Source organism: Chenopodium album, chromosome 16 (genome assembly GCF_948465745.1).
Source record: "Chenopodium album chromosome 16, dcCheAlbu1.1, whole genome shotgun sequence".
NCBI lineage: Eukaryota > Viridiplantae > Streptophyta > Magnoliopsida > Caryophyllales > Amaranthaceae > Chenopodium > Chenopodium album.
The window spans coordinates 24,777,530-24,801,515 of record NC_137849.1 but is presented as its reverse complement, the minus strand read 5'-3'; the positions used below and the strand labels follow the sequence as shown (position 1 = coordinate 24,801,515).

The window sequence follows — 23,986 nt, the reverse complement described above, 5'->3', positions numbered from 1 at the left end:
AACAAAGGAGAGGGAAAGAAAGATAAAAAAGCGCAAAGGAGAGAAAGAGAGGGAAGAGCGGAGGAGAGAGACGAAGAGCAGAGAAAGAGGATAGAAACCAGGAGGAGAGAGAAAAATAGAAACTTAAAACTTTCGCACGTGTAAGCCGGGTCTCAACTACCGCCATCCAATAAATTATTGTAAATCCGCTTTTTTTAAACTTTTGTGCAAAGGAATATTACAATTGTTTTACAGATAGAACATCATGGAGTGAAAAGTGAGACACAGAAGATTGTTACTTTCACAACAGGAGGATCACTAATTTCACTGCATAACCCATACCATACCAAAGCACCAAAACAAAAGACCCTTTTTTCTCTCTCCTCTTCTTCTTCTTCGCCTTCTTGTTCTGTAAGATTTTGGGTGTGGTCAGTAGCAGCAGCAACAACAACAACAGAGGAGAGAGAAAGTAATGCACAACAATTACTAGTAGTAGTGAACACCAAGGAAAGTGCTACTACTTGTTGTCTTTGCAGTTACTCTCATCAACAACTTCAACTACAACTGATTTCTCTTTCCCTCTTTTTCCCTTTTCCCTTTCCCTTTCCTAAGCATTCCTCTTCAATTTTGTTGCTGCATCCTTTTCCTGATTGCTCCTCATTCCGTTTGCTTCATTTGGGTCATCTCTAATCAAGCCTAATTACTTTCCTGCTTCCGAATCAAAGCCGATTTCATCCCGTTGATTGATTAATGATGGAAAGCGGCGGTGGCGGCGGAGGAGGAGAAGAATGTTGTGTTAAAGTAGCTGTTCATATTAGACCATTGATTGGTGATGAAAAGCTTCAAGGATGTAAAGATTGTGTTACTGTTGTTCGTGGCAAACCTCAGGTATGATGCATTTTCTTTCTCTTTATTAGGATTTTAGGTGTTATAATTGTAAATCTAAATATAGATGATTGATTTGCTTACATTTAATGTTGTTTCAAGTCTGAATTATGGTTGGATTTGTGTGATCTAGATCTTATCAATGGTAGCTGTAATTTCAGTGTATTTTTTTTGATACCTTTTTCTCACTTTTTCTTAGAGTAATCTAAGAATAATTTATTTTTAATGGGTGTTTTTGTATTTCATTGAATGTTTTTATTTAATCTATAACTAAATTCGGTACTAATAGTCACGTTGACAGTGTAATTTGACCTAGTAATGTGATGGGTAAATCACTAAATCTGGACGGAGAGAGTATTTTTTCGGAATTGTATAATTGAAAGGTCTGATAAATAAAGTATTTCTCTCGTCAAACCCTTCAATTGTATAATTTTTTTGATTTTGGGGTAAAATTCTATTTTGGGTTTAAAGCATCTTTTTCTTCCTCTTTGGGGTCCAATTTGTAACAAATAAATTTCATTGAAGTGCTAATTTCTGTCAGTTGGTTAAAAAAGGTAACCATGACTAATTTGTATGCTTGATTTGTTGTTTATTGCTTTAATCATGAAGTGTAATGTATGAATTCTAGCATAAGCATAGAAATGAACATTCTTTGCATGTGTTCCATGAATCATAATTTAACAATTGCTTACATCTGCATGTGTTCGCATGTTTAATGGTACGATTTATTTCCTTATATATCATCCTTCTTTGTATAGCTTCAAATCTCTCCACTTTAGGTTGTAGCGCAATGTTAGCATATCGTGTATGTATTGATATACACAAAAGATTAACTCACTGCAATGAGGGCAAAATATGACAACTATTACATCCAGCTTGCTGCATCCTAAGTCAAATAAAGCAGAAAGTAGAATAGTAAAATGCTGGTGAGAAGATCCATACCCAGCGTGTTGCATCCTAAGCGACTCACAGCTTGCATACTCCTATCCTAAATGTTCAGCTGTATCTTATCTAGTCCATTGATTCAAGTAACATAAATCTTGGAGAATTTGGCCCCACCAGTCACCAGCCACTTTTTAGTCTAGTCCATCCTCCAGCCCTTGCGTTGTTAGTCTTTCTTACTTAAGAAATGTTTTGTTAACAAATGCTACTCTTTCACTGAATTGTCATCTTTCTTCCCATTAAACTGACTAATGTTTTCCCTTGTGTTTAACTAGTCATCTTTCCATACATTCTACTAACAAATATCTCCCTATTTGTGCTCCTATTTATTACCATCTGGTTCCACTATGATTTGTCATTTGGATCTGCGATTTTATATCTTTTGTCCCTTTTTCTGTCCTCCTACTGTGATATCTCCATATCAGAGAATAGTCTGCAGCAGTGCAGCTTTGCTATGAACTGTTGTTCAACTAATCTTGTGACCAAGTTGCTAATGACCAAGAAATAGCTTCTTCAATTCATTTAGCAAAGTAAAGTTCTCTAAGACAAAATATATGATAATCGGTTAGACAGTTACTGCTCTGACGGTCTGACCAAGACCTGCAGCTTACAATATTAAAAATGAGAGGTGTGGTGGATGTATGATTCCTTTAATTTTCTTATTTCCTTTAATACCATTGTTGAAGTTAAGAATATATGACAGCTAAACATTTTAGAAGTATGTGGAAGATTGCATATGATATGTCTTTCAAATGAAATTGAAATTTACAGTTTTTAGTGCTCAACATTGAATTGCAGAAATCAATTAGTTTACGAGCTTATCAATGTTTGAATGTAACCTATCCAATTTACTATGACTACAAATCAAAGTAAAATGATGATAAAACCTATTTTCATCCATGTGTTGGAAAACAGTATTTTTGGCACCATCATATTCGAAAGGCAGTCCTATACAATATATGTATATGAAAAGAACAGACTTTTATATCTAAAGATGTGCCTTGGGCATTCTTATGAAGGATGATGAGACCTAGAAAATTTACCACTCTTCCTTTTCACCTTAAATCTTGAACGAGTAAACCTTCTCCTTTGAAGATGTGAAAAAGGGCCTAGCCTACCTATGAAAGATGAGGTTGAGGAAGTGAGAATATATCTATGCTCAAATGAGGTTTCATTCCAAAATCTGTTGGTATTGAGAGAAGTAACCCATTGGGCTTAAATGTATCACTTTTTCTGTTAGATTTCACATGTTGGCATCTTCAGAGTTCAGAATCTCTATCAAATACTCTAGTTATAGGCCTCGGCCTTAGTTCTTTTAGTATTTTCTTTTCTAGTTAAAAATGTTGGAAGTAATTGTTGTTGTTTCTTTTCTTCTTTAATTTTTCTTCTTTTAATATTTTTAGGTGCAAATCGGGACACATTCCTTTACATTTGATCATGTCTATGGGAGTTCTGCTTCTCCATCTTCCTCTATGTTTGAAGAATGTGCTGCTCCACTTGTTGATGGTTTATTCCAGGGATACAATGCAACGGTCCTTGCCTATGGTCAAGTAAGCTTTGCTTCAATTTGTGGTATTGCTATACATGACAGTGGTATCAATTTTCCTATTTCTATACAAAATAAGTGAATTTTCCATCACGTTGCAGACAGGGTCAGGGAAAACCTACACCATGGGTACAGCATTTCGCGAAGGTGGACATACAGGAATAATCCCTCAAGTTATGAATGCATTATATAGCAAAATTGAAAAGTTGAAAAATGAAACTGAATTCCAGTTGCACGTTTCTTTCATCGAGGTGGGACCTTTTCTTAGAATCTCTTTTTTCTTTCATGGACATTTAGGTACTTCTATCTAAACTATATAAACAATTATGATCTGTATATTCTAGGCTACCTGTTTATAGATCTGTATTGGAACTTTCATGATGCTAACTCCTGATACATCTGATTTGGTAGAGTTTCTCACAACTTATTTCCGTCAGATATATGTTTGTTCTGATTAAATGTCTCAAGCTATTTTATTGTTTTGATTTCATTATTCTAACCCACAATAGGTGAGCTTTATTGACTAGACTTTGTAATTTCTGCAGATTCATAAAGAGGAAGTGCGAGATTTACTGGATTCCTGCCTATCAACGAAATCAGAAACTGCTAATGCCGGGAAAGTAAATGTGTCCGGAAAACCACCAATACAGATTCGTGAATCATCTAATGGTGTTATTACTCTAGCGGGATCTACAGAAGTAGAGGTCAGGTCTTTGAAGGAAATGGCAGCATGCCTTGAACAAGGATCACTTTGCCGGGCTACCGGGAGTACGAACATGAACAACCAATCTAGGTGAGGTTGTCGAAGTAACCTTTATATCTTCATGAGGTTCTTTTTTTTTTTTTTTTTTTTTTTTTTTAATTTTTTAATTTTTTAATTTTATTTATTTATTTTTTATTTTTATTATTCAAGTCAATCATACACCACATGATTTTCTGCACATAATTAAGAAAGATAGGTTCATTATGGAGTACACAAAATTCTATTATGGATTAATCATAAAATGTGGTTAAACAAACAGAAAGATACTGTATTGAAATCTAGTTACTTATTGTACCATAATATATCAATGATCTTTGTGGATTGACTTCATGCTGTATGGAGAAGCCTCATGGGACTATATTGTTGTTTCTGGGATGATTGAAAGAATTACTGATAAGCTGAATTGTTGAATGTTGGGAGAATTATTCATTTTCAGATTGCAATCCATCAAAGGTGTCACTAAGTTCACTTCTGCTTCTTGTTTATGGCGAAGTAGTAGCATCAAGGGCCTAATGCAAACACCAACTGTCCACTTTTCCTGTTAACTGATTATTTTGTGCTGTTGTCTGTATTCATTGCTAAAGTAATGTTTGTCATGGTTGGCTTTGGTGTATATTTTTATATTATTTAATTTGGGGTTAGGTATAATTAATAATGAATAATTTTATAATGGGTTTTTATTAATTTTTAGAATTTGCCTAAATGATTAGCATGGAGAAGAGAACACTTGGACTCTTAGTTGAATAAAGTACTATTGGTTATTCTAAAAATGATTGTGATGCCAGCTGCTAAAGGGATAATAACTGCAATAGAAGTTGCTTGTGAAGTAAGAGGGCTGAATTTAGGAGGAGCAGCAGAAGAACACAGTACATTATGCCCCCCTATGCAGAGATCCTTGACATAAAAAAACACATACATCAAATTCATCATTCGACGGATACAATGCTGTCAGTGGTGATAGGCAGACAAAGTTTAGGTCAGTTTTCGATTATTTGAGTGACTAGCTAGACAATTTTTGGAGAGAGGGAAATGGTGAGGGAAGAGTGGTGTTTCTAAAACCTGTAATCGGAAAAGTCAAATCATTACCTCTCGACCATTGTGCCAGTTTAAACTAGAGGAAAGTCAGTACGGACTACTAGTTCTAACTTGTTCAAATCGGAAAAGTCAAATCTGATACCGTTGGCTAGGTGCAAAGTAGCTCTGGTGTCTTCAGTAGTTGAAAAAGAACAAGAAGGCTTAAAAGAAATCGTGGCGGTGAGCTTGTAGGTAGCAGTGGCTTGTGACTTGTGAAGGCTGGAGTGGCAGCAGCATTTGGTGGCAGTGCTGACAACTTGGATGCTGTTGAAAATGAAAGGCATAAGAAAGTGGAGAAAGAGGAGAAAAACTAGGTCAAAAGCATTTGTTCTCATTAGATTGCATTTAAGTACCACGAGTTTAAGTTACTCAAGATTCTGGATTTACATCCTAATTATGTGCATGAAATAATATTTATATGCTTCATCTATTTGGAATACAAGGTGTTTACCTATGTGCAAAAAAGTTGACCATATTAATTTCACATTTTATAACACAATTTTGTTTGTAGTCGTTCACATGCTATCTTCACCATAACGCTAGAGCAAATGCGCAAGCTAAGTCACACTGATCCTGAAGATGCCAATGTCAATGAAAGCATGAACGAAGAATACCTATCAGCTAAATTACACTTGGTAGATCTGGCTGGGTCTGAGCGTGCAAAAAGAACAGGTTCAGATGGCATGCGTTTTAAAGAAGGTTAGTTAGCATATTATTCGCTTATTGCTTATTTTATTTTCCTTTTGTTCATTGCATGAAAAAAAATTACCTAATGCTGCTTTTGAACAGGAGTTCATATTAACAAGGGTCTTCTAGCCCTTGGAAATGTCATCAGCGCTCTTGGTGATGAGAAAAAGAGGAAAGAAGGTGTACATGTACCCTATCGAGACAGTAAACTGACTCGATTATTGCAGGTTTGACATAACTTCAGTCATTAGTAGTTGCGTTTAACTTGGATTATGCTAATAGGGACCTGAGTATTAATTTATAACCTCAATTAATCTAATGAGTGGTTCCATAATCCATGCCTATAATCTTGATAGTGGCATGTACTAAATTTGATTTGTTCAAAGTACAAGAAGATTTTATGTTTCTGAAATGCACTTACCAGCTGTGAAACTTTCTTGATCCTAGCTGGAAATTTATTCAGGTTGTTGTTTGTTGAGTGATAGCTAATATAAGACTATACCTGAGTTTAATCAACGGATAAAATTTTTGGTGAATAAACTAATCTGGTGAGCCCTCTCATTTGATGTAGGACATAAAGTCTTCTTGTTATGTGTTGAGGCCAAATTGATTTGGATTGCACTCTATATTGCTCATATTTGAAGTTGAATTTTTCTGCTCTTAAGGCTGTCTTACTTATTGTTGCTTGAGCTTAGTAATCTTTTCCGGTGTTTCCATGCCATGGTTTGGAAATCATTGTGTTATAATTATTTTGTGTGCAAGGAATAATATTATTGTTGACATGTGATGATAGGCTTGAAGAAAGTTCTAGTAAACAGCCGAATTTTATGAACATATTGCTACTGTATTTTGCAGCATTTATCTAATGTCATGTTATATCTTCAGGATTCTCTTGGTGGCAACAGCAGGACTGTGATGATTGGTAATTATTTGTTTCTCTATATCAATCTTATTATTCAAGAACTTTTGTGACTTTGTAATGTTAAAGTAGCTGCATTTATTATCAAGTCTTTGCTGTGCCCCTGTGCTAATCTTGAACTGCTGCCTGATATGAAGTATGATGGTTTTGTCACATGATAGTTGAAAGCTTATACTTGGTGTATGTTGTATATTATATTATTCATACTAATTTATGTCAACTCTTCAGCTTTAGTTTCACCCATTATCTGTATGGCCTTTCATATTGTGGTTTTTTGTGTTCGTAATAATTTGGTACCTCCAGACAGTTAGCTCAAGCATCTTAGGGAATTGGAATGTTTTTTGGTCAGTTGATTGTATATAGTAACCTAAATACATTGAATTATCATATTTTTATTGGCTAGATACTTTGCCTGTTGCTGCAATGTATTTCACTAATCACTTATTTGCCATTGCAAGCTGTTCAATATTTGCATGTGACTTTTGTGAAGCATTTTCTTGTTGGAATTCTTGACTTGCTTTTGCCATTTTTCAGCAACCTTTTAGAGAATATTTTTTTTTTCTAAACTTCCTCCAGAAGTTACATCTAGATAATGACTTGTTAGCTGCTTTAAACATTACTCCCTGATGTACAGCATCAACATAAAATTTATGAGCACTTGCTTTGCTTTCAATCATATAGATTTTCTCTGCTCCCTTTCTTTTATTCGATATCCTATGAAGCCCAATTCCAGTGCCAGTTATGTTGGACATCTGTTTTACAGCTTGCATCAGTCCGGCTGATATTAATGCTGAAGAGACGCTTAACACACTCAAGTATGCAAACCGTGCCCGTAACATTCAAAATAAGCCAGTGGTAAGCTTAAAATGTCCCTTCTACATGACTGCAATTTTTTATTTTATTTTTTTTCCTTCCCTTCCCCTTTGTTATGCATTGTATGAACTTTTGGCTTTGTGGCCTAATGGAGTACACCTTATCATTATGTTAAAGTTTTAGTTTTTGCATGAAATAGATCAATAGAGATCCAATATCCAGTGAGATGATTAAAATGCGGCAACAGCTTGAGTATTTACAAGCAGAACTTTGTGCAAGAGGTGGAGGGGCATCTTCGGATGATGTACAGGTATTGTAATTGTGTAGGTCTTTATGTTTTCTCTGCTTGGCAGCAATACTATTTCCTATCAAATAACACAACTTTGCAGGCCTTGAAAGAGAGGATTTCTTGGCTGGAGTCAACTAATGAAGATCTGCAGCGAGAGCTTAATAAGTACCGCAGTGGATATAATGTTGATGATCAGGGTGATACTATGTGCCAGGTAGGTGACATGATATTAATTTAGCTGTTCTGGACTCTGAATTCTATCCATGACATTGGTCCTTAGCATGGAATTCATTAACATATTATTTTCTAGCATTAGTATTTCATTTTCTAAAAGGAGAGGCAATGTTTTCCTTGTATGGCATTATATTGATAAGCTGGGGCATTATGACTGTCAGAGTGGAGAAATCGGTTCAGTGAAGAATGAGGGGCATAAGAGGCGCCAGAGTATGGATACATCTGATTATGCAATGGGTGAAATCGTTATGGGTATGGTTTCTTCTAGTCTTGAATTCAGAAATTTGGTTGTTGCTTTCAGGGTTTGTATTGCCACAAGAACTGCCCTTTGATATCTAAAGAGCTCGAAAGCTGACAAAATAGGCTGTGCCCTTAGTTTCAAGATTAGTTCATCAATGTGAATTGGGTGGATTACTTTATAGTCTCTAAGGTTCTTCTGAATGAAGATTATTGAGGGTAATGTATGATATACTGTGAAATCTTAACAGGTGATTCTAAGGATATGGACGAAGAATCTGCAAAGGAATGGGAGCATAAGGTTCTTCAGACCACTATGGACAAAGAATTAAGTGAGTTGAATAAACGTCTGCAGCAAAAAGAGGTATGACAATTTTATGATAAATCTATTGTGTTGTACTACATACTGATTGTATTGATCTTATATAACTTTGCATAAATCATAGATGTTGCCTCCAAGATTTAATTTTTGTCATTTATTACGAGCAAGTTCATGTTATTGGCTGGGAGAGTTTTACATGTCATTCATTTCTCGGAAATCAAAATTGAATTCCATTATTACGTCCTCTGTGTTTATACCCTTGGAATGTATAATACTTGGTTGGACTGTTGTGAAAATTGACATAAATTGAGTGCTGTTGTAAGTTTTGTCTCGCATTTCATGATGTATTACATATAAATTATTTGTTCTATGTTATTATACCCTCCAAAAGTCTCCATACTAACCTTTTGTTGTTGAAGGCACCATAATAGCCTTATAACTAATTTTAACTTTCGGAAACACAGAGTAAGTTTTTAGGTTCCTTTAATTTATTCTGTTTTTTTTTAGTGTTGGATCATACATCTTCACATCCCCTCTGGAAGACCTGTTGGAATAAGAGCATTCTTTAGTTGGATAAATTGTGCTACATTGTGGTCCTATTTTTCCATTCTAACCCAACTTCACCTATTCGCTCTGAATTTCGTCTGCTTTCCTACCACTTATTCAATTTGATAAATGATAGTGTTCATGATTGGAACTATTACTTTTTGTTACGAAATCAAATATCATACTCCAGAAATTTCGTTGAAAAACTCCTGGTTCATGAGAACCAAATTCTCATCCGATCTGCATGGGTCTTTTTCCCATTACTTTGTGGGTTTAATGTCCGTATCTTGTTGGATTTCTCCGACCTCCTTATAGGCCTTCTTTATGATTTCAGAGGATGGGGCACAGCTGCACAAGCTCTTGGCAGGGGTTAGGTTTTTTCCCCCTTTTCCTCATCCCCATATGTCTGTACTAAGTGTTGTATTGTTTATTTGCTTTGGTAACAAAGCTTCATAGTCCATCTAGGAAGTGTCATAAAGCGACAGCAAAGAATTATTTTACTGATGGCCCGTTGATAATTAGGTCTTTGTATATACTACTTTTTGAAATTTGTTGAGGAGTGCCCAACCATAGGTTGTGGTTTGTGTGGATGGGGAAGGGAGACAAGCAAATTAGGTAACACTATTTTAGAGTACTAAATGAAAAGCGTAGTGGAGATGCAAGGTTTCTAGAATGTAGTACTAAATCAATGTCAAATTGGATATTCTCTGGCTTAATATTATCTTTCTTTCTAACACTCCATGGAATAGTACTTGGAGATATTAAGGATCTAACACTATGCTATATTGCTATGTATCACTTCAAAGTTCATCTTGTTAAATGCTATTAATTAACTACTTTCTAATTCTTGGCAACACAAAAGCACTTAGTTTTGAAGTTGTCATTATTCATATAACTGTGTTATTATGTATTTAATTGATCATTTTCTTCAAGCAAATGGTTTAAGTTATTTCTTCTAATCTGATACACCCATTATATAACTGGTGTAGTGATAGGGTTACAAATTCTGCAACTTACTGAGTAATATTTATCTTCTTTGCAGTCCGAAATGAAGCTTTTTGGAGAAGCAGATACTGAGACTCTTAAGCAGCATTTTGGAAAAAAATTAATGGAACTTGAGGATGAGAAAAGAGCTGTCCAGGTTCAATTTGAATTATAGACTTTATTTTTTCCCAGTTGAAAAAGAAAGCTAATGCATGGTAACATTTTGTTAACTTGGGTTGTTTGCTATAATTGCAGCAAGAACGAGACCGGCTTTCAGCTGAAATAGAAAACCTTGCTGCTTCTTCTGATGGTCAAACACAGAAATTGCAAGATGTTCATTCTCAGAAATTGAAGGCACTTGAGGCTCAGGTAGAATGGACTGATCTACTTCAACTCTTCTATGTTATTGCTAACAGATAATGGGAAATGTTTTCTGATTGTTTCTTCAATGTACATCTGCAGATCTTGGATCTTAAAAAGAAACAAGAGAACCAAGTTCAGCTGTTGAAACAAAAACAAAAAAGTGAGGAAGCAGCAAAACGTTTGCAAGAAGAAATACAGTTCATAAAGGCGCAGAAGGTTGAATTTTTTGTCACATTCTGTGTGTCCAATCACCAATGATTACTTTCTACTGACTTGCCCTCTAAAACTAGGTTCAATTGCAACATAAAATTAAGCAAGAGGCAGAACAATTTCGATTATGGAAAGCTTCTAGGGAGAAGGAGCTTTTACAGGTATTGTGCACTTTGATCTTTCTTGTTGTGAGCCAGCCTTTTTCCAACCTTCTGCTCCTTTGCCTCGGCCTCCTATTCCTCCTCATCGAGCTTACTTTTTCCTCTTTTTCTTTCTTTTCTTTCCAGCAGATTGGCTTTAAAATATTACCATTATTTAGTGTTTGAAACATTTTTCTATTGTCTATTCATGGAATTTACTTTTTCAAAGCAGCTACGTAAGGAGGGTAGGAGGAATGAATACGAGAGGCACAAGCTACAAGCTCTAAATCAACGTCAGAAACAGGTAAACTTCTGGCATTTATTTCATCTGTCATCCATGCTCATCTAGAATGAAAGATATTTTCATCCTCGATTGTACTGCCATATCTTCATTCATTCATTTGCTAATATATGTGAGGGATGTTGGTTGCATGTTTCTAATTTCCAGGTTAAAGTTGTGTTGTTGTTAATGATATCAATGTCAATGAGTATCCTAATAAGGCCAATCACACTATCTACCCATTTTATGACTGCTGATTCACTTGGAAGTTGTAACCTGTACCACCGACTCTTATAATGAGTCTTGGTGAAGGATTTTCCTGATCTCAACAAAGATTATGATGCTGAGGCATCTGTTCAGTAGACTAAGAAGTTTATCCTGAGTGCAAGTAAATCTATTGAAGCCTGTCTCTCTTACACCAATTGTACTTTAATTTATTCTTATTTTGTATCAGACTTTGTTTTGTTAATTGTTTGATAGAGTGATGTGTGGATACTGCCCCTCCTAAAAAGTAATGGTATTCATCCATTACTGACAGAATCTATTGCATACATGATTAACAATAGCTATCGAGCTTATAACACTAAGTTGTGCGCATGAAATTCGTGAACCTGTCGATGCTTGTGACCACCTTCCAGTAAGATGCCATAAGTGCTTTCTCTGACTCTCAGGTTCTCCAAAGAAAAACGGAAGAGGCTGCCATGGCTACCAAGAGACTGAAGGAGTTGCTTGAAGCTCGTAAATCTACAGCACGTGATAGCTCAGGTATCACTTTGTTGACCAATATTTAGTGGCTTTAATGTTTTTTTAATACAGGCTGCCCGGGTTTTCATGAATATTCAAGTGCACTAAATGCAGAAATTTTGTTGAAGTATCCCATGATATTGTGATTTGTTTTATTCCAGTATCTACTATACACATATATCTGACTGTAGGGAAACCTGAATATTATAGAGATTAATACACCCCTGTATTAGAAAAGCTCTGAAGTTTCACCCAACATTTCTTCTTTTTTATTTTTTGTTATTATACTAGAGCTCTTTCCCTATCTTTGACTGGAGGATACTATATATAGTATTTAATTTTGCTATATGACTTTTGGTATTCTTATCTGATCTCTGTAATTTTCCAGTTCTTGCTAATGGCAATGGAACAAATGGACAGGTAGTCACCCTTACTCATATCTACTTTCTATATTTTTGAATCTTTCCATCATGATATATATTTCTCTAGATATGTTTTGTTAATGGAGGCTTTTGTATGTTAGACCAACGAGAAAACATTGCAACGCTGGCTTGATCACGAGCTAGAAGTCATGGTAAACGTCCATGAAGTGCGTTATGAGTACGAGAAACAAACTCAAGTGTAAGTATACTGTTTATATTGGTGTTTGCATAAGTTGGCATGCATGAAATGATCCACAATTCCATTCAACCAGCCTGAAAGATGAGAGATAGGCCTGACGGTTCTTAATGATTATTTCTACCTTCTCCAGGCGTACTGCACTTGCTGAAGAGCTGTCTGTGTTGAAACAACTAGAAGAGCTTTCTTCAAAGGGATTAAGCACTCCTAAAGGAAAGAATGGTTTCTCAAGGTGCAATTCATGCAAATTTTTATTTAGGAGTCTGCTGTTCCTGTTACCGTAAAAGTTTAAAGACTGTCTTAGCAATATAGAAAGGAGTTTCATTTCTTTTGCAATTTTGCCCAATGCAATTCTTGATTGTGATCATATGTAGGTTATCCTCATTGTCACCAAATGCAAGAATGGCGAGAATTGTATCCCTGGAAAATATGCTGAGCATATCGTCAAATTCACTAGTGGCCATGGCTTCACAACTTTCAGAAGCAGAAGAGAGAGAACGTGGCTTTAGTAGTCGTGGTCGTTGGAATCAGTTGCGCTCAATGGGAGATGCTAAGTGTTTGCTGCAATATATGTTCAATTCTCTTGCTGATACAAGGTTCATTTAAACATTGATTGCTCTGAAAGTTGGTCCATCCTTGTATTTCCTATTTCAAACTCAGTTTATTTGTGTCTCATCTCACATGTGCAAAATGTACTGGAAATAACTTTAATATAACTCCTTTCAACAGTCATTGCTCCATATTATGTGGATAAACATACGTTATTTGCTCTTGCTTCCGCTTCTCTGCTTTCTTTCGGTTCCTTTAATTATCTGTCTGATGTCAATGAAGTAAATTTTGCTTCAGATTGGCACTGACATAATTAGATGATTTAAGGTTTTGAAGACTCTTTACAAAGTTTCAGAGATAAAGTAATTAAAAATAAAACCACCATTATTTTCTGGAGTTCCAGTGTTATCTATGAAAATATGCTGTTGACTTTGAAATGATTCTGATGCATGTTACAATATCCTTCAATTTTCATGAAATATCAAAAGTTGGTTTTTGTAGTGATATGCATGAACTTCCTGTTAGTGGTACCAATTTAGTAGATATCTGGCTGAAGATTATGTTCTGTGCTGGAACTCGTATTAACTTTGTTTTTATTTTTACAGATGTCATTTATATGACAAGGAAACTGAAATGAAGGAAATGAAGGAGCAGCTGAAAGAACTGGTTGGTCTCTTGAGGCAGAGCGAAACACGGAGAAAAGAGGTGGAGAAGGAGCTCAAATTGAGAGAGCAATCAGCTGCCGTTGCGCTTGCCACATCTTCATCGGTGAGATGAACATGTATTTTTGTTTTTGTAGGATTTTGTGTAAGATGAATATTCAGGCAACCATTTAAAGTTTGTCTGATACTAAAGGTATCTGATAAATCACTCTGTTCTCTGTGAGGAATGCAAAAAGGCCTGAAGAACTTCAGGCCTGGCAAAATATTTGATCCTGACTCCTTTTAAATCATATGAAGTACATTATGAAAACTATCCTGTCTGGAGTAAAGTAAGTTGATTTGAGTAACCCCAATGTTCTAATTAAAAGTTTTCTCTGAATGCATCTTGAAAAACTGTAGGTGGCATACTGTTTACATATTGTTATTTGGAATGACAATGCTTTGGATTCTTGAACAATTGTGCAATTTATCTTTGCTCTAATCCCTATCGTTTTTGATGATTGTTGACATCCCCCCCACCCCCCCCCCCCCACCCATTTTTAAATCTATCTCTCTGAAATCTGATTTAATGTTATTGTCACTGAGCAGAATAATTCACCCGGATCACTAAAAAACACACTTGACGACATGAGTGGCCCATTGTCTCCAGTAGCTGCACCTGCTCAAAAGCAGCTGAAATATTCTCCTGGTATTGCTAATGGACAAGTCAGGGAAGCAACATCATATATTGATCCGAAAAAGGTTAAAATTCAGTTTCTTAGTTAGTCTTTAAGTGAGATGTTCTCCTATCTGTTCCTTTGATGAAAAAGGATGTCTTGCTGTATGCAGATGGTGCCGCTTGGACAGTTGTCAATGAAGAAATTAGCAGTTGCAGGACAGTCTAGTAAGCTATGGAGATGGAAGAGGAGTCATCACCAGTGGATTTTACAGTTCAAATGGAAATGGCAAAAACCATGGAGATTGTCAGAATGGATTAAGCATTGCGATGAAACAATTGTGAAGACAAGGCCTCGGCCTCAGGCGTTGAAAGATATGATTTAACTTTCTTCATGAGGTGCTTTTGTATAATTTGACCTCCACGTACATCCACGCATACGTCAGAGTTAGACTAGCAATACCTATGTAGGTGAGTGTCTTCTCATCAATTCTGTTACTAAGCATTATGTTAACATGCCTGGAATAGTAAGTACTATGCTTATCATGTTCTTTAAACGTTTTATCACCATTTGCATGATACTTTTATCTATAACTGCTGGTAAGCTATAACATGCCAGTACTGTAAAGTACTAATACTTGTCATGCCATTTGTAACAATCAACAACAATTACATGACACTTGTTCATCTAAGCCTTTAAAATGCGTGTGTAATGCAGTCCTCTCCATATATATTGGGGGGGGGGGGGTCTTATATAGTACTGCACTTATTGTAAGGAGCTACTGAATTAGACCAGAAACCTCGTAATATAATTTTGGTTAAATGTTTTATCAAAGATTATCATAAGGGGTGCTTGGCTAACGAGAATCAAGGGAAGAAAGCAAATTCAATACACTTATTACCCTGGGTTAATCTTTGGTTGGTATTTCAAGCAACTTCCTTTCTCCTATTTCTATTTTAAGGACACCCCAATTCCAGGTCTGACGCATTATCCTTGTCCTTGGGGATTGGGGAATCAAGAAAAAGAAAAAAAAAATGCTTCCTTTGTTCCCCTAATATTGCAACAATCACTATTTTAGGATGTTTGACTAATATTGCAACATTTCCTTTTTTGCACATGCTTTTTCTTTATCTCTCTCATCACATGGGTCTTTGTATTTATTTCCCTCTACCTCTCTCCTCATCTTAAATTCCGTGCATACCCCCCCCCCCCCCCCCTCTCCTTGCAATATTAGGGGAACATAGGAAGTGTTTGAAATAAATTTCAACCATCACCCATCTCACCTGCACCCAAGTGGAAGGCTTTCACAATCTTTTTTGATTGGACTTGGGTATTGGTGTCAAACACTGCTATGTGTATAAGAGTTAGACTTGCTATGCCATGAAACATTTCCATTTTGGTCCAAAATGAACTGTCCTGCGTCCATATTCGTTTTAGAGTGTTAAATCCAACATGGATATTTGTGGTAAGATGAGGAGCCCGAGTAATATGGGGTAGTCACTAGATTCACAACAACCCAATCCAGTTGCTGTCATTGCTTTTGTTGATTAAGCCAAGTGATACTTGGATGGAATCGAGATTTGTCAAACTCTATTGTTCGAAGCAGAACCACCAGAAAGTAGAAATGATTTTTTACTCTTGTATTAACTATCAAACAATGTAAAACAGGTATCCCATTGGTTCTCATCTGAACCAATCAAATTAAAAAGTTATTTCCCCTTTCTTTACTCCAATTCCCTCTCCTTTTGATTTCTTTTGCTTTTCCTTATTTGAATCAAATAGCACCTTGTATTTCTGTAGCCTCATTTTTGATGAATTTGTTTAGTATGGAAGAATTTGGCTTCAAATTGTACTTGGGATGGATTTTTTGACAAGAGAGCTGGTTTAGTTGGGTCAGGTTGAGTCATTTGTGAAGCTGATATGCTCTTTGCAAGTGCATCTGGTAACTGGCTCTTCATATGGTGTTTATCATAATCTTCATGATCTAGAAGTTTCCTTCACCATTATCGTTACTTTTAGCTGTAAAGAGGCTTCTCCCAGGGTGGGATGATGTATGCAAAACCTAACTAACGTATTATGTTCGCTGCAAACAGATGGAGAATGAGTTTGTGAAAAATGATGTCCAATTTGACTCAAAGCTACGATATTGCTAATGTTCTTGTTTTTTGCATTTGAACCAATGAAATGGTGAAACTGAGTGATCTAACTCTCATATCTTTTAGATACAAGCTGGTTCAACATGTCCTGAATCATAGTGATGGGTAGTTTATGTATAAATAAATTGAATTAGTCTTGTTTTCAGCTGGTTTACAGCTTGCACTGGTTCCAATGTCACCATTATGTCTCATGTCCTTTCTTTTATTCACGGAAAACTCCATTTTTGTACAATGGCAAATACTGTTAATTGTATGAGTTAAAATCATTGTGACCTGCAATTGTTATAAAAGATGCCCTTCCAGCACCGTACCACTGTTTAAAATTGTCCTTTCTTTTGTTTCAGATTAGAAGAATGCTATATACAGTGGCCCATTATGTATTTTAATGTATATCTTGGAGAAAGTTGGTATGCTGGTGAATTGGATGCATTGGTCTTCAATTCTGTAGAAGTGATTTGTTTGGCTCAAGGGAGCATCTTGTAAAGCTGTGATGATGCTACCAGTTGTATGCCAGAGCAGTCAAGGAAGAGCACAGAACTCAGAACTCTGATACTAAGTTGTCTTGTTCCATCTGACAGCTTCTAACGCTCGTTTCTTAAGGTTTTCCTTTGTGAATAAGAAGGATTTCTTTGATAATTGATAGGACATATATAATGGGGATGAAGGGTGGTTTTTATTTCCCTTTATTGTTGTGGTTTTGGTCTTTAGGCAGTCTGTTATAGTCTGCAGTGTGTGTGATCACAGTACTAATTTTGTTAATATATTGAAAAGTTAGGACCTTGTATTAGAGTGATTGATTAACTGTAATAGGCTTTTCATGTTTGATGTATGTACCACATTAATGATTGATTATATTAGAAGTGATTTTGATTACATTGCAGGTAATCTACTTGATGTAAGGCTTATCAAGATCTCGTGTTACTTTACGACATAACTCAAATATATTATACGAACTGTTGTAACAGATACTAGAATGATTAACCAAAAGATCACACCAATGCATGTACAGTATGGCGCTATCTCAAGTAGACGGCACCACAGATAGCGTCCTATTAGACTATAAAAGGCAAAACTTGTTACTATAAGATCATCCCCATTATAATCACAAGAACTCCGACATACTTTCCTCAGCATTAACTACAAATGCATGTGTATGGCCTTGCCTAAGCCTGGAGTTCGAATGTTTTTCCCTTTTAAAGCAGGTATATCATTGTTAACAGGGAAACAAAGCATTTGTAACATTAGTACATATTCAAGATGACAATTTTTAATCTCATGCTTTACAAAGCACGTGCATCTGTGAACACTCTTAGGTGCATTTAAAACTGACACCAGTAAGCATAATGTTCATCTTTACGATGGTTGCTAACAAGACCACCACACTTCAAACAGATGAAACTACTGCCGTCGGAGAAGGCATCTAACACAATCTGCTTTCTTCCGGTCTCTGCCAAAATTGAGGTTCCACAAGCGTCAGTCTCCATTTCGCGGCCAGGAACAGTTGGTGGTGTTGCAGATGATGAGAAAAATGGTGATGAAGATGTTGAGGGTTCACTTCCTGGGGGCTGAGCTTCAGCAATTACACACTCAGCAAATAAAGAGGCCAGCTGATCAGCTTCAGCACTAGCCTGTAGTTTTGATCTGTATAGCTCACGTGCACGTTGCAAGATGTAGAAAACAGCCTCCTCTCCTCCTTTTGTTCTCATAGCCATAACTATCTGTTTGGGACAAGATATTCACCATATTAGTGTACATAAAAAGAAAAATAACAATAATAAAAAAAAAACTTTAACCACCTCTAATCTTAAAGCTCTATGCAAACTGGTTAAGTGGATACCCATGATACATATCATTATTAAGATACATAATGGGTTAAGTCCTATTATTTTATTTAGAACATTGCACAATTTACTCCTGCTTCAGTTAAATCGACACAGAATCCGAGTCATGTCAAGATTACTTCCAAATTAGGCCATTGGCCTCAACGTACAAATTACTGCTGTCCACACATAATCCAAACATGTCAAGATAACTTCCAAATATTAACAGAGAAATATTCATTCACAAATCACAATAGGATTATGCATGCAGTCAGGCATATGAGTGAATCTTATTCTGACATTCTAAGGAAATTTAGAACACACTACAATAAGCACCAAAGCTTTTATAGTCCAAAGAAAAATAAATAGCAGCAGTTTTTTTTATTTGTTTGCGATTTACAAGTTGGTAAAGCATCTGAGGGATGAAAAGATTGCAGAGTGCAACCATGTAATTTGACCATCATTCCATATACTGTTCCCTAAACTCAACTGAAGATTATGAGAGACAAGAGTGGGCACTTGTTAGTTTCCCTCCACACCTCTATGGCTAGCCCTTCCTCACATGCACGTGTGCATGCAGACTACACACATGCACCAAACTTGAGATCACTCACACATAACCAGCAAGTACAAATATAAATTCTCCAGCCTACGTACTGTTGAAACATGAAAAATCCACCCATCCTCCTCTAACACTTAATATTCCACTACTTATTTATTACTAAGAGTTAATGCATTAACACTCTTAGTATAGTATAACTATTAATTTCAACCTAAAAAAGTAATGATATTGTGAGATATGCAAACAAATAATATTTCCTATTCAATTTTGATGTTTACTAGCATGCCAGCACAATATCGTAACATACAAGATTTAAGTAAACAATAACTAAATTCCCTACATTCACCACGGTTCTCGAATAAATCAAGGTTATAAGTATCAACAGAGTAAAGCCATGACATCATCTATAGGCTATTTGTAGAATTATATAATATGGACACACCAAAATCAAATGCAAAATTGATACCAAAATGAGCATAGCAATACTGCAGGTTTTTCTTTGCAGAGAGTAAGAACATTATTTCCAAGCAGAGTGCAATGAGACTCGTTCACCTCTTGCTATTTGTAAAGGTTTCTCCCATATTAATATTCATTCTTCAACTTTCTTCAAACTTACCCCTAGCACTTCCCATATCCTAGATCTTGATATTGGAGCCGACCAGAATGCCAGTAATTCAATTTAGTAACTTCAAATGTGAAAACAAAGACATCAGAGATGCATGCAGGCTGAAGCAACAGATTGAAAAACTTTCCTTCTCCCATATAAGAGACCAAATGTTCCCCTTCATTATCTTCATATCAAATATCTTAACCTAAGCTCTAAGTTCTCCCTTTCTCACACTATTGCATCAAAAAGTAGTTCCCCAAATAATAGCATAAACTTAGCCTAACCTTTTTTTTTAACATCCAAATATCCATCAAGTGTGCCGCTAAAAACTGTGAAAAATTATCCACATACCATTTTTATTGTTTTGGACAGGGCCATAGAGCCACTCTAAATAGGCCCTTACTGAAGTTTTACCATAGCTTTGGACCTTTGGTAAACATATTTGCACACCAACTCCTGGTACATTATTGTGCCCCCAATCAAGGCTCGAGCGCAACCCTTACAAATTTAGGTTAAAAGCTAGTCACAGCAGACCATCATTGCAAAAGAAGACAAAAAAAATATTTGAGTCCTAACTTTTCCAACTTAAGAAGATTAAGGAAAATGGTGTTACCAGATATGCATATGGGAGTAAACTAGTAAAGTAGACACTCAAGAATAATTTTTTAAGTAGTCTTTTTAATTTTTGGGCTTGGATTATTTTACAGATTAAGATAAAAATGGATATTTTCATAAGGTATGGTTTGTCAAAAATCTCGGATCTAGGCATGCATATGGAAGCTCTGCTACGTACATTGATAGTTACATTAATTTGTTAGTTAGATTCTTAAAACTAGATAAACGAGACTTGATTTTAGTGGAATGAAAGTCCAGCAAGAGTTTAAGATATCTTATAGCTAGCTTTAAATTATTTCAAGATATAATTTTATGTTAGTGCATTATTTGTGATCTTTGTTTCACGAGTAAGATATGAATAATTAGTTTCTTTATCCTAATTTTATAGTTTTAGGAATATTCTAAATTTAATAATTACGTCTATCTATAGTGAACTTAGGTTGTAACTTTATCTTAGAGAGTTGAATGAATTGAATTTCTTTTGTTGAGCTTTTGCTATCATGGGTTAGGGAGTGAAAAGTTAAGCAAAACACAAAACCATGACTTTTGTGTATCTTGTTGACTGCGATGGATCCTAGGATCTGTCCGAGCTAGCCTTTTATATTAAGGATATAATGATAATACTATTCCTTTATCATAATGAAAGCCAGCCAGTTATCATCCCAAAAATACAAGCAAATTAATACACAGTAGGTCAGAAATAAATAGCCATTTATCATTCCAAATTACACAAAGGATAGTTCTTCTATGATTTTTTTTTTATAGATATTTTGTAAGGACGCCTTAACCTATTGTATTACTCTTTAAAAGTTTTAATAAAGTGTTTTTTATTTTCTAATTATTATTAATGTTTGTATGTAACAAATGTAAGAAGTAGTGTTGGTTCTGGACTTTTTCATCACCGTATCACTTAATTCAAGTAAAACAAAACAGAAAATATAATTTTACTATTTCGGGGCTAGGGGAGCAGGACATAAATGAAGTTTTATCAAAGCTCTGGTACATATATTTTGCACACCAGCTTCTAGCACATTTAGTGCTTTCTTAAAGACTCCAAAGACAGACCTTGAGCTTGAGAGAACTGAATTTAAGCAAACAGATAACCACACAGACTGGTTAGTGTTGCAGAAGATGACAGATAACCGTAAATTGATTCCTAATCTTCCAGCTTAAGAAGATTGAGGATACACCTCCTTATTATAACGACAGCCAGACATACAGTTCAAGTAAATTTATTACACCCTCACCCTGGAATACATTATCATATTATCCAAGAATACGTTGTCAATCTTGTCAAATTATCCTAAAATCCCATAATCAAAGCCTTCACAATGATTGTGATAGTTCTTAATTCTACCCTTTACCCATTACATAATTTAAGTACGCCATATTAGAAATTCATTACTACCATTTTGGAAAAGGTCATAACTTTTTCCGGACATCCTAAAATGACATAAGCGACTTATATTTCCAAATGGAGGAAGTGCAACTGTGCAACATTTCAATTTTCTGACGATAGACAACAACTTGTAACTCTCTCATTTATCCTCAAGTAGGAAATTGGTAATTATATTTGTATAGCATGAAGAGAAAATCAAGAGACCCTTCACAAGACTCCGCCATGTGTCACTCTCCTCCCAACTGTTAGGTTGCCACTCTTAGCATCTGACACGGAGGTGTGATAGTTGAAAAGCTACATTCCCTCTCAAAGGAAAAAAGAATCTCTATCCATCCTCAAATCCCTAATCATTTGACACTAAAAAAGCATCCCAAGTACCAAATTCTGAATAGCTAATATTCTGTGAGTAGTTATGCCAAAAAAAAAAAAAAAAAAAAAAAAAAAAACGACGAACTAGTTGGTGGAATTATATCTTCCTCAACAATTACACCCCTTAGTTCTTGCCAGTCGCCAGTCGCCTCTCGCCTCATAGATTTACTAATTTCAATTTAATTTGTAACAATATAATTTCCTATCACTAATTCCTAATATATAAACTAAATATAGCTTTAACTATAACTTTTCTTACTATTGACAAGACTGTGTAACCGCAAAACAAATGACAGTATTGAACTATTAATATCATACGACAACATAATATGTTTGCTCACTTAATTCATGTTAAAGATGAAGTAACGATGTCTGATGATTCATATCAGAAACGAACATCGACTTTGAGTCCATGATTCAGTTCAAAACTACACCTTTGCAGTCCTGAAGCAGACAGGTATACAACCATCCAAATTTCAGACACACTGACATACTCATAGAAACGTCGTAAGCAATGAGTGAAAAGTTCAACCAATTCTAATAGCCATTGTATATGTGAAAGGTAACACAAACAAGATGGAATGACAAACTCTCAAATTCTCCACTATATCAATTCCTTAATAAATAATCTACAATCAGCTATTCTTGTATGATATGCAATAATCCCGAGCATCACTCGAACCAATAACTAGTCATCGTCTCTTAAAATGACGGGTTCTATTATTTTAATACGGAGCATGAACCAATAACCATTTCAATTATCTTAAATAAAACAACAATTCAAGGGCATAACCTAAACATATAAACAAAATACAAAGCAAATTCAATAAAAAATTGAAAAAATTACCGCTTGAAGGGCTTGAGAAGGTTTGCCCTGATCGATGAGTTGACGGGCCAATGAAAGGAAACCAGCAACAGCGTCGGATTGAGGAGCGGCGGCACCGGCATTGGTGGTCGGAGGAGGTGGTGGAAGCTGAGAGTCCTCCGTCACCTCAATCATTTCCATGTCCGCTGTTTGATTCATGCTGTATTTTAACACATTTCACAAATGGCACAAAACCTGATTCTTTTCATTACTTCTCAAGTTCTCATACTTATTTGTATGAGTAATTGGCTAAAGTTCTCGTCTTAAACCTTTTTTTTGGGGTCACGTTTATTTTTTTTACTCACTAGACGTTTCCAGTTTTTTTCTGGGATTGTCTAATTGTCTTCTTAGGTTGCGAGAGGCTATTCTGCGCTTTCGTACCATCGGGTACCTTTTTTTGTTAATTTTATTTTATTTATTCTTTTTTGATAACTATTTATTATGCGTAGTATTTTTACAAAAGTAACTTTGATACGAATATTAATTATTCTACACAAATATGTGAAATAGACAGAAATTGGAGTGTTTTAAAAGGAAAAAGAAAAAAGATAACGTATTAGATGAGAGATCGAGGATTGAATTAGAGTTATAAGAAACAATGCCCAAGCCCTCATTAACTAAATGACCTAGATTTGCTATCTAATTTGTCGCTCGATTCTCATTACGATGTGTTAAATGCTCCAACTGTTAGTTAGGGAAAGCAAAACTCAGGTTTCAAAGACGATGCGCTCAATCTCCCGTGAAATGGACCATTTTGCCTTGGACTGAAGTAGAGTTGGCAATCTCTGTCGTGACGCATTAGCACCATTTAAACTGGAACAACATGAACATGAAATCACTGAGAGAAAACACGAAGTCGACACAACGCTACACGAAACAACCTGAATACAACTTGTTTGATTAAATTGGTCAAATTATGCAATTATCTTATATTTTACATAGTTTTTTTTAGATTTTGTGAATAACACGAAACAAACACGGGACATAACACGAATGCGACACGACACGACTTTTTGGTAGTTCTAGACTGGATTGGTTACTACAAGAATTTCATCCTTAATCTAAATATTGTGTATACCTTAATTATTGGAGCGATAGGTATATGCCTTTATGAGGGTTATAGCTTCTACAATAAAAACTTTAGTATTGAT

General features: G+C 35.5%; 2 protein-coding genes across 2 annotated transcripts; one reads left to right on the top strand and one right to left on the bottom strand.

Moving 5' to 3' along the window:
• The first annotated feature begins 304 nt into the window (after positions 1-304).
• On the top strand, positions 305-17,483 carry LOC145586320 (kinesin-like protein KIN-4A). Its single transcript, XM_081643107.1, has 26 exons — positions 305-867; positions 3,210-3,356; positions 3,454-3,603; positions 3,898-4,145; positions 5,701-5,888; positions 5,979-6,103; positions 6,762-6,798; positions 7,559-7,650; positions 7,808-7,918; positions 7,998-8,111; positions 8,293-8,383; positions 8,620-8,732; positions 10,279-10,377; positions 10,476-10,589; positions 10,683-10,799; positions 10,874-10,954; positions 11,166-11,237; positions 11,885-11,978; positions 12,346-12,377; positions 12,481-12,578; positions 12,709-12,807; positions 12,950-13,171; positions 13,730-13,892; positions 14,375-14,527; positions 14,615-14,912; positions 16,943-17,483. Exons 1-25 carry the CDS (start codon positions 730-732, stop codon positions 14,825-14,827), a joined length of 3,111 nt encoding a protein of 1,036 aa, XP_081499233.1. The 5' UTR covers positions 305-729; the 3' UTR covers positions 14,828-14,912; positions 16,943-17,483.
• Positions 17,484-17,652: 169 nt separating this feature from the next.
• On the bottom strand, positions 17,653-23,108 carry LOC145585032 (uncharacterized). Its single transcript, XM_081641790.1, has 2 exons — positions 22,818-23,108; positions 17,653-18,316 (listed from the first exon to the last, which is right to left on the bottom strand). The coding sequence occupies exons 1-2, from the start codon at positions 22,992-22,994 to the stop codon at positions 17,918-17,920; spliced, it is 576 nt and encodes a 191-aa protein (XP_081497916.1). The 5' UTR covers positions 22,995-23,108; the 3' UTR covers positions 17,653-17,917.
• Positions 23,109-23,986: the final 878 nt, after the last annotated feature.

What these genes read in the sequence shown, in the direction of transcription:
- LOC145586320 (XM_081643107.1), top strand. Translation starts at nt 730, where the DNA reads ATGATGGAAAGCGGCGGTGGCGGCGGAGGAGGAGAAGAATGTTGTGTT. An exon ending in AGGGTGATACTATGTGCCAG is followed by an intron (nt 8,112 to 8,292) that starts GTAGGTGACATG and finishes TATGACTGTCAG; the next exon opens with AGTGGAGAAATCGGTTCAGT. An exon ending in CGCTTGCCACATCTTCATCG is followed by an intron (nt 13,893 to 14,374) that starts GTGAGATGAACA and finishes GTCACTGAGCAG; the next exon opens with AATAATTCACCCGGATCACT.
- LOC145585032 (XM_081641790.1), bottom strand. Translation starts at nt 22,994, where the DNA reads ATGAATCAAACAGCGGACATGGAAATGATTGAGGTGACGGAGGACTCT. An exon ending in CTTCTCAAGCCCTTCAAGCG is followed by an intron (nt 18,317 to 22,817) that starts GTAATTTTTTCA and finishes TGTCCCAAACAG; the next exon opens with ATAGTTATGGCTATGAGAAC.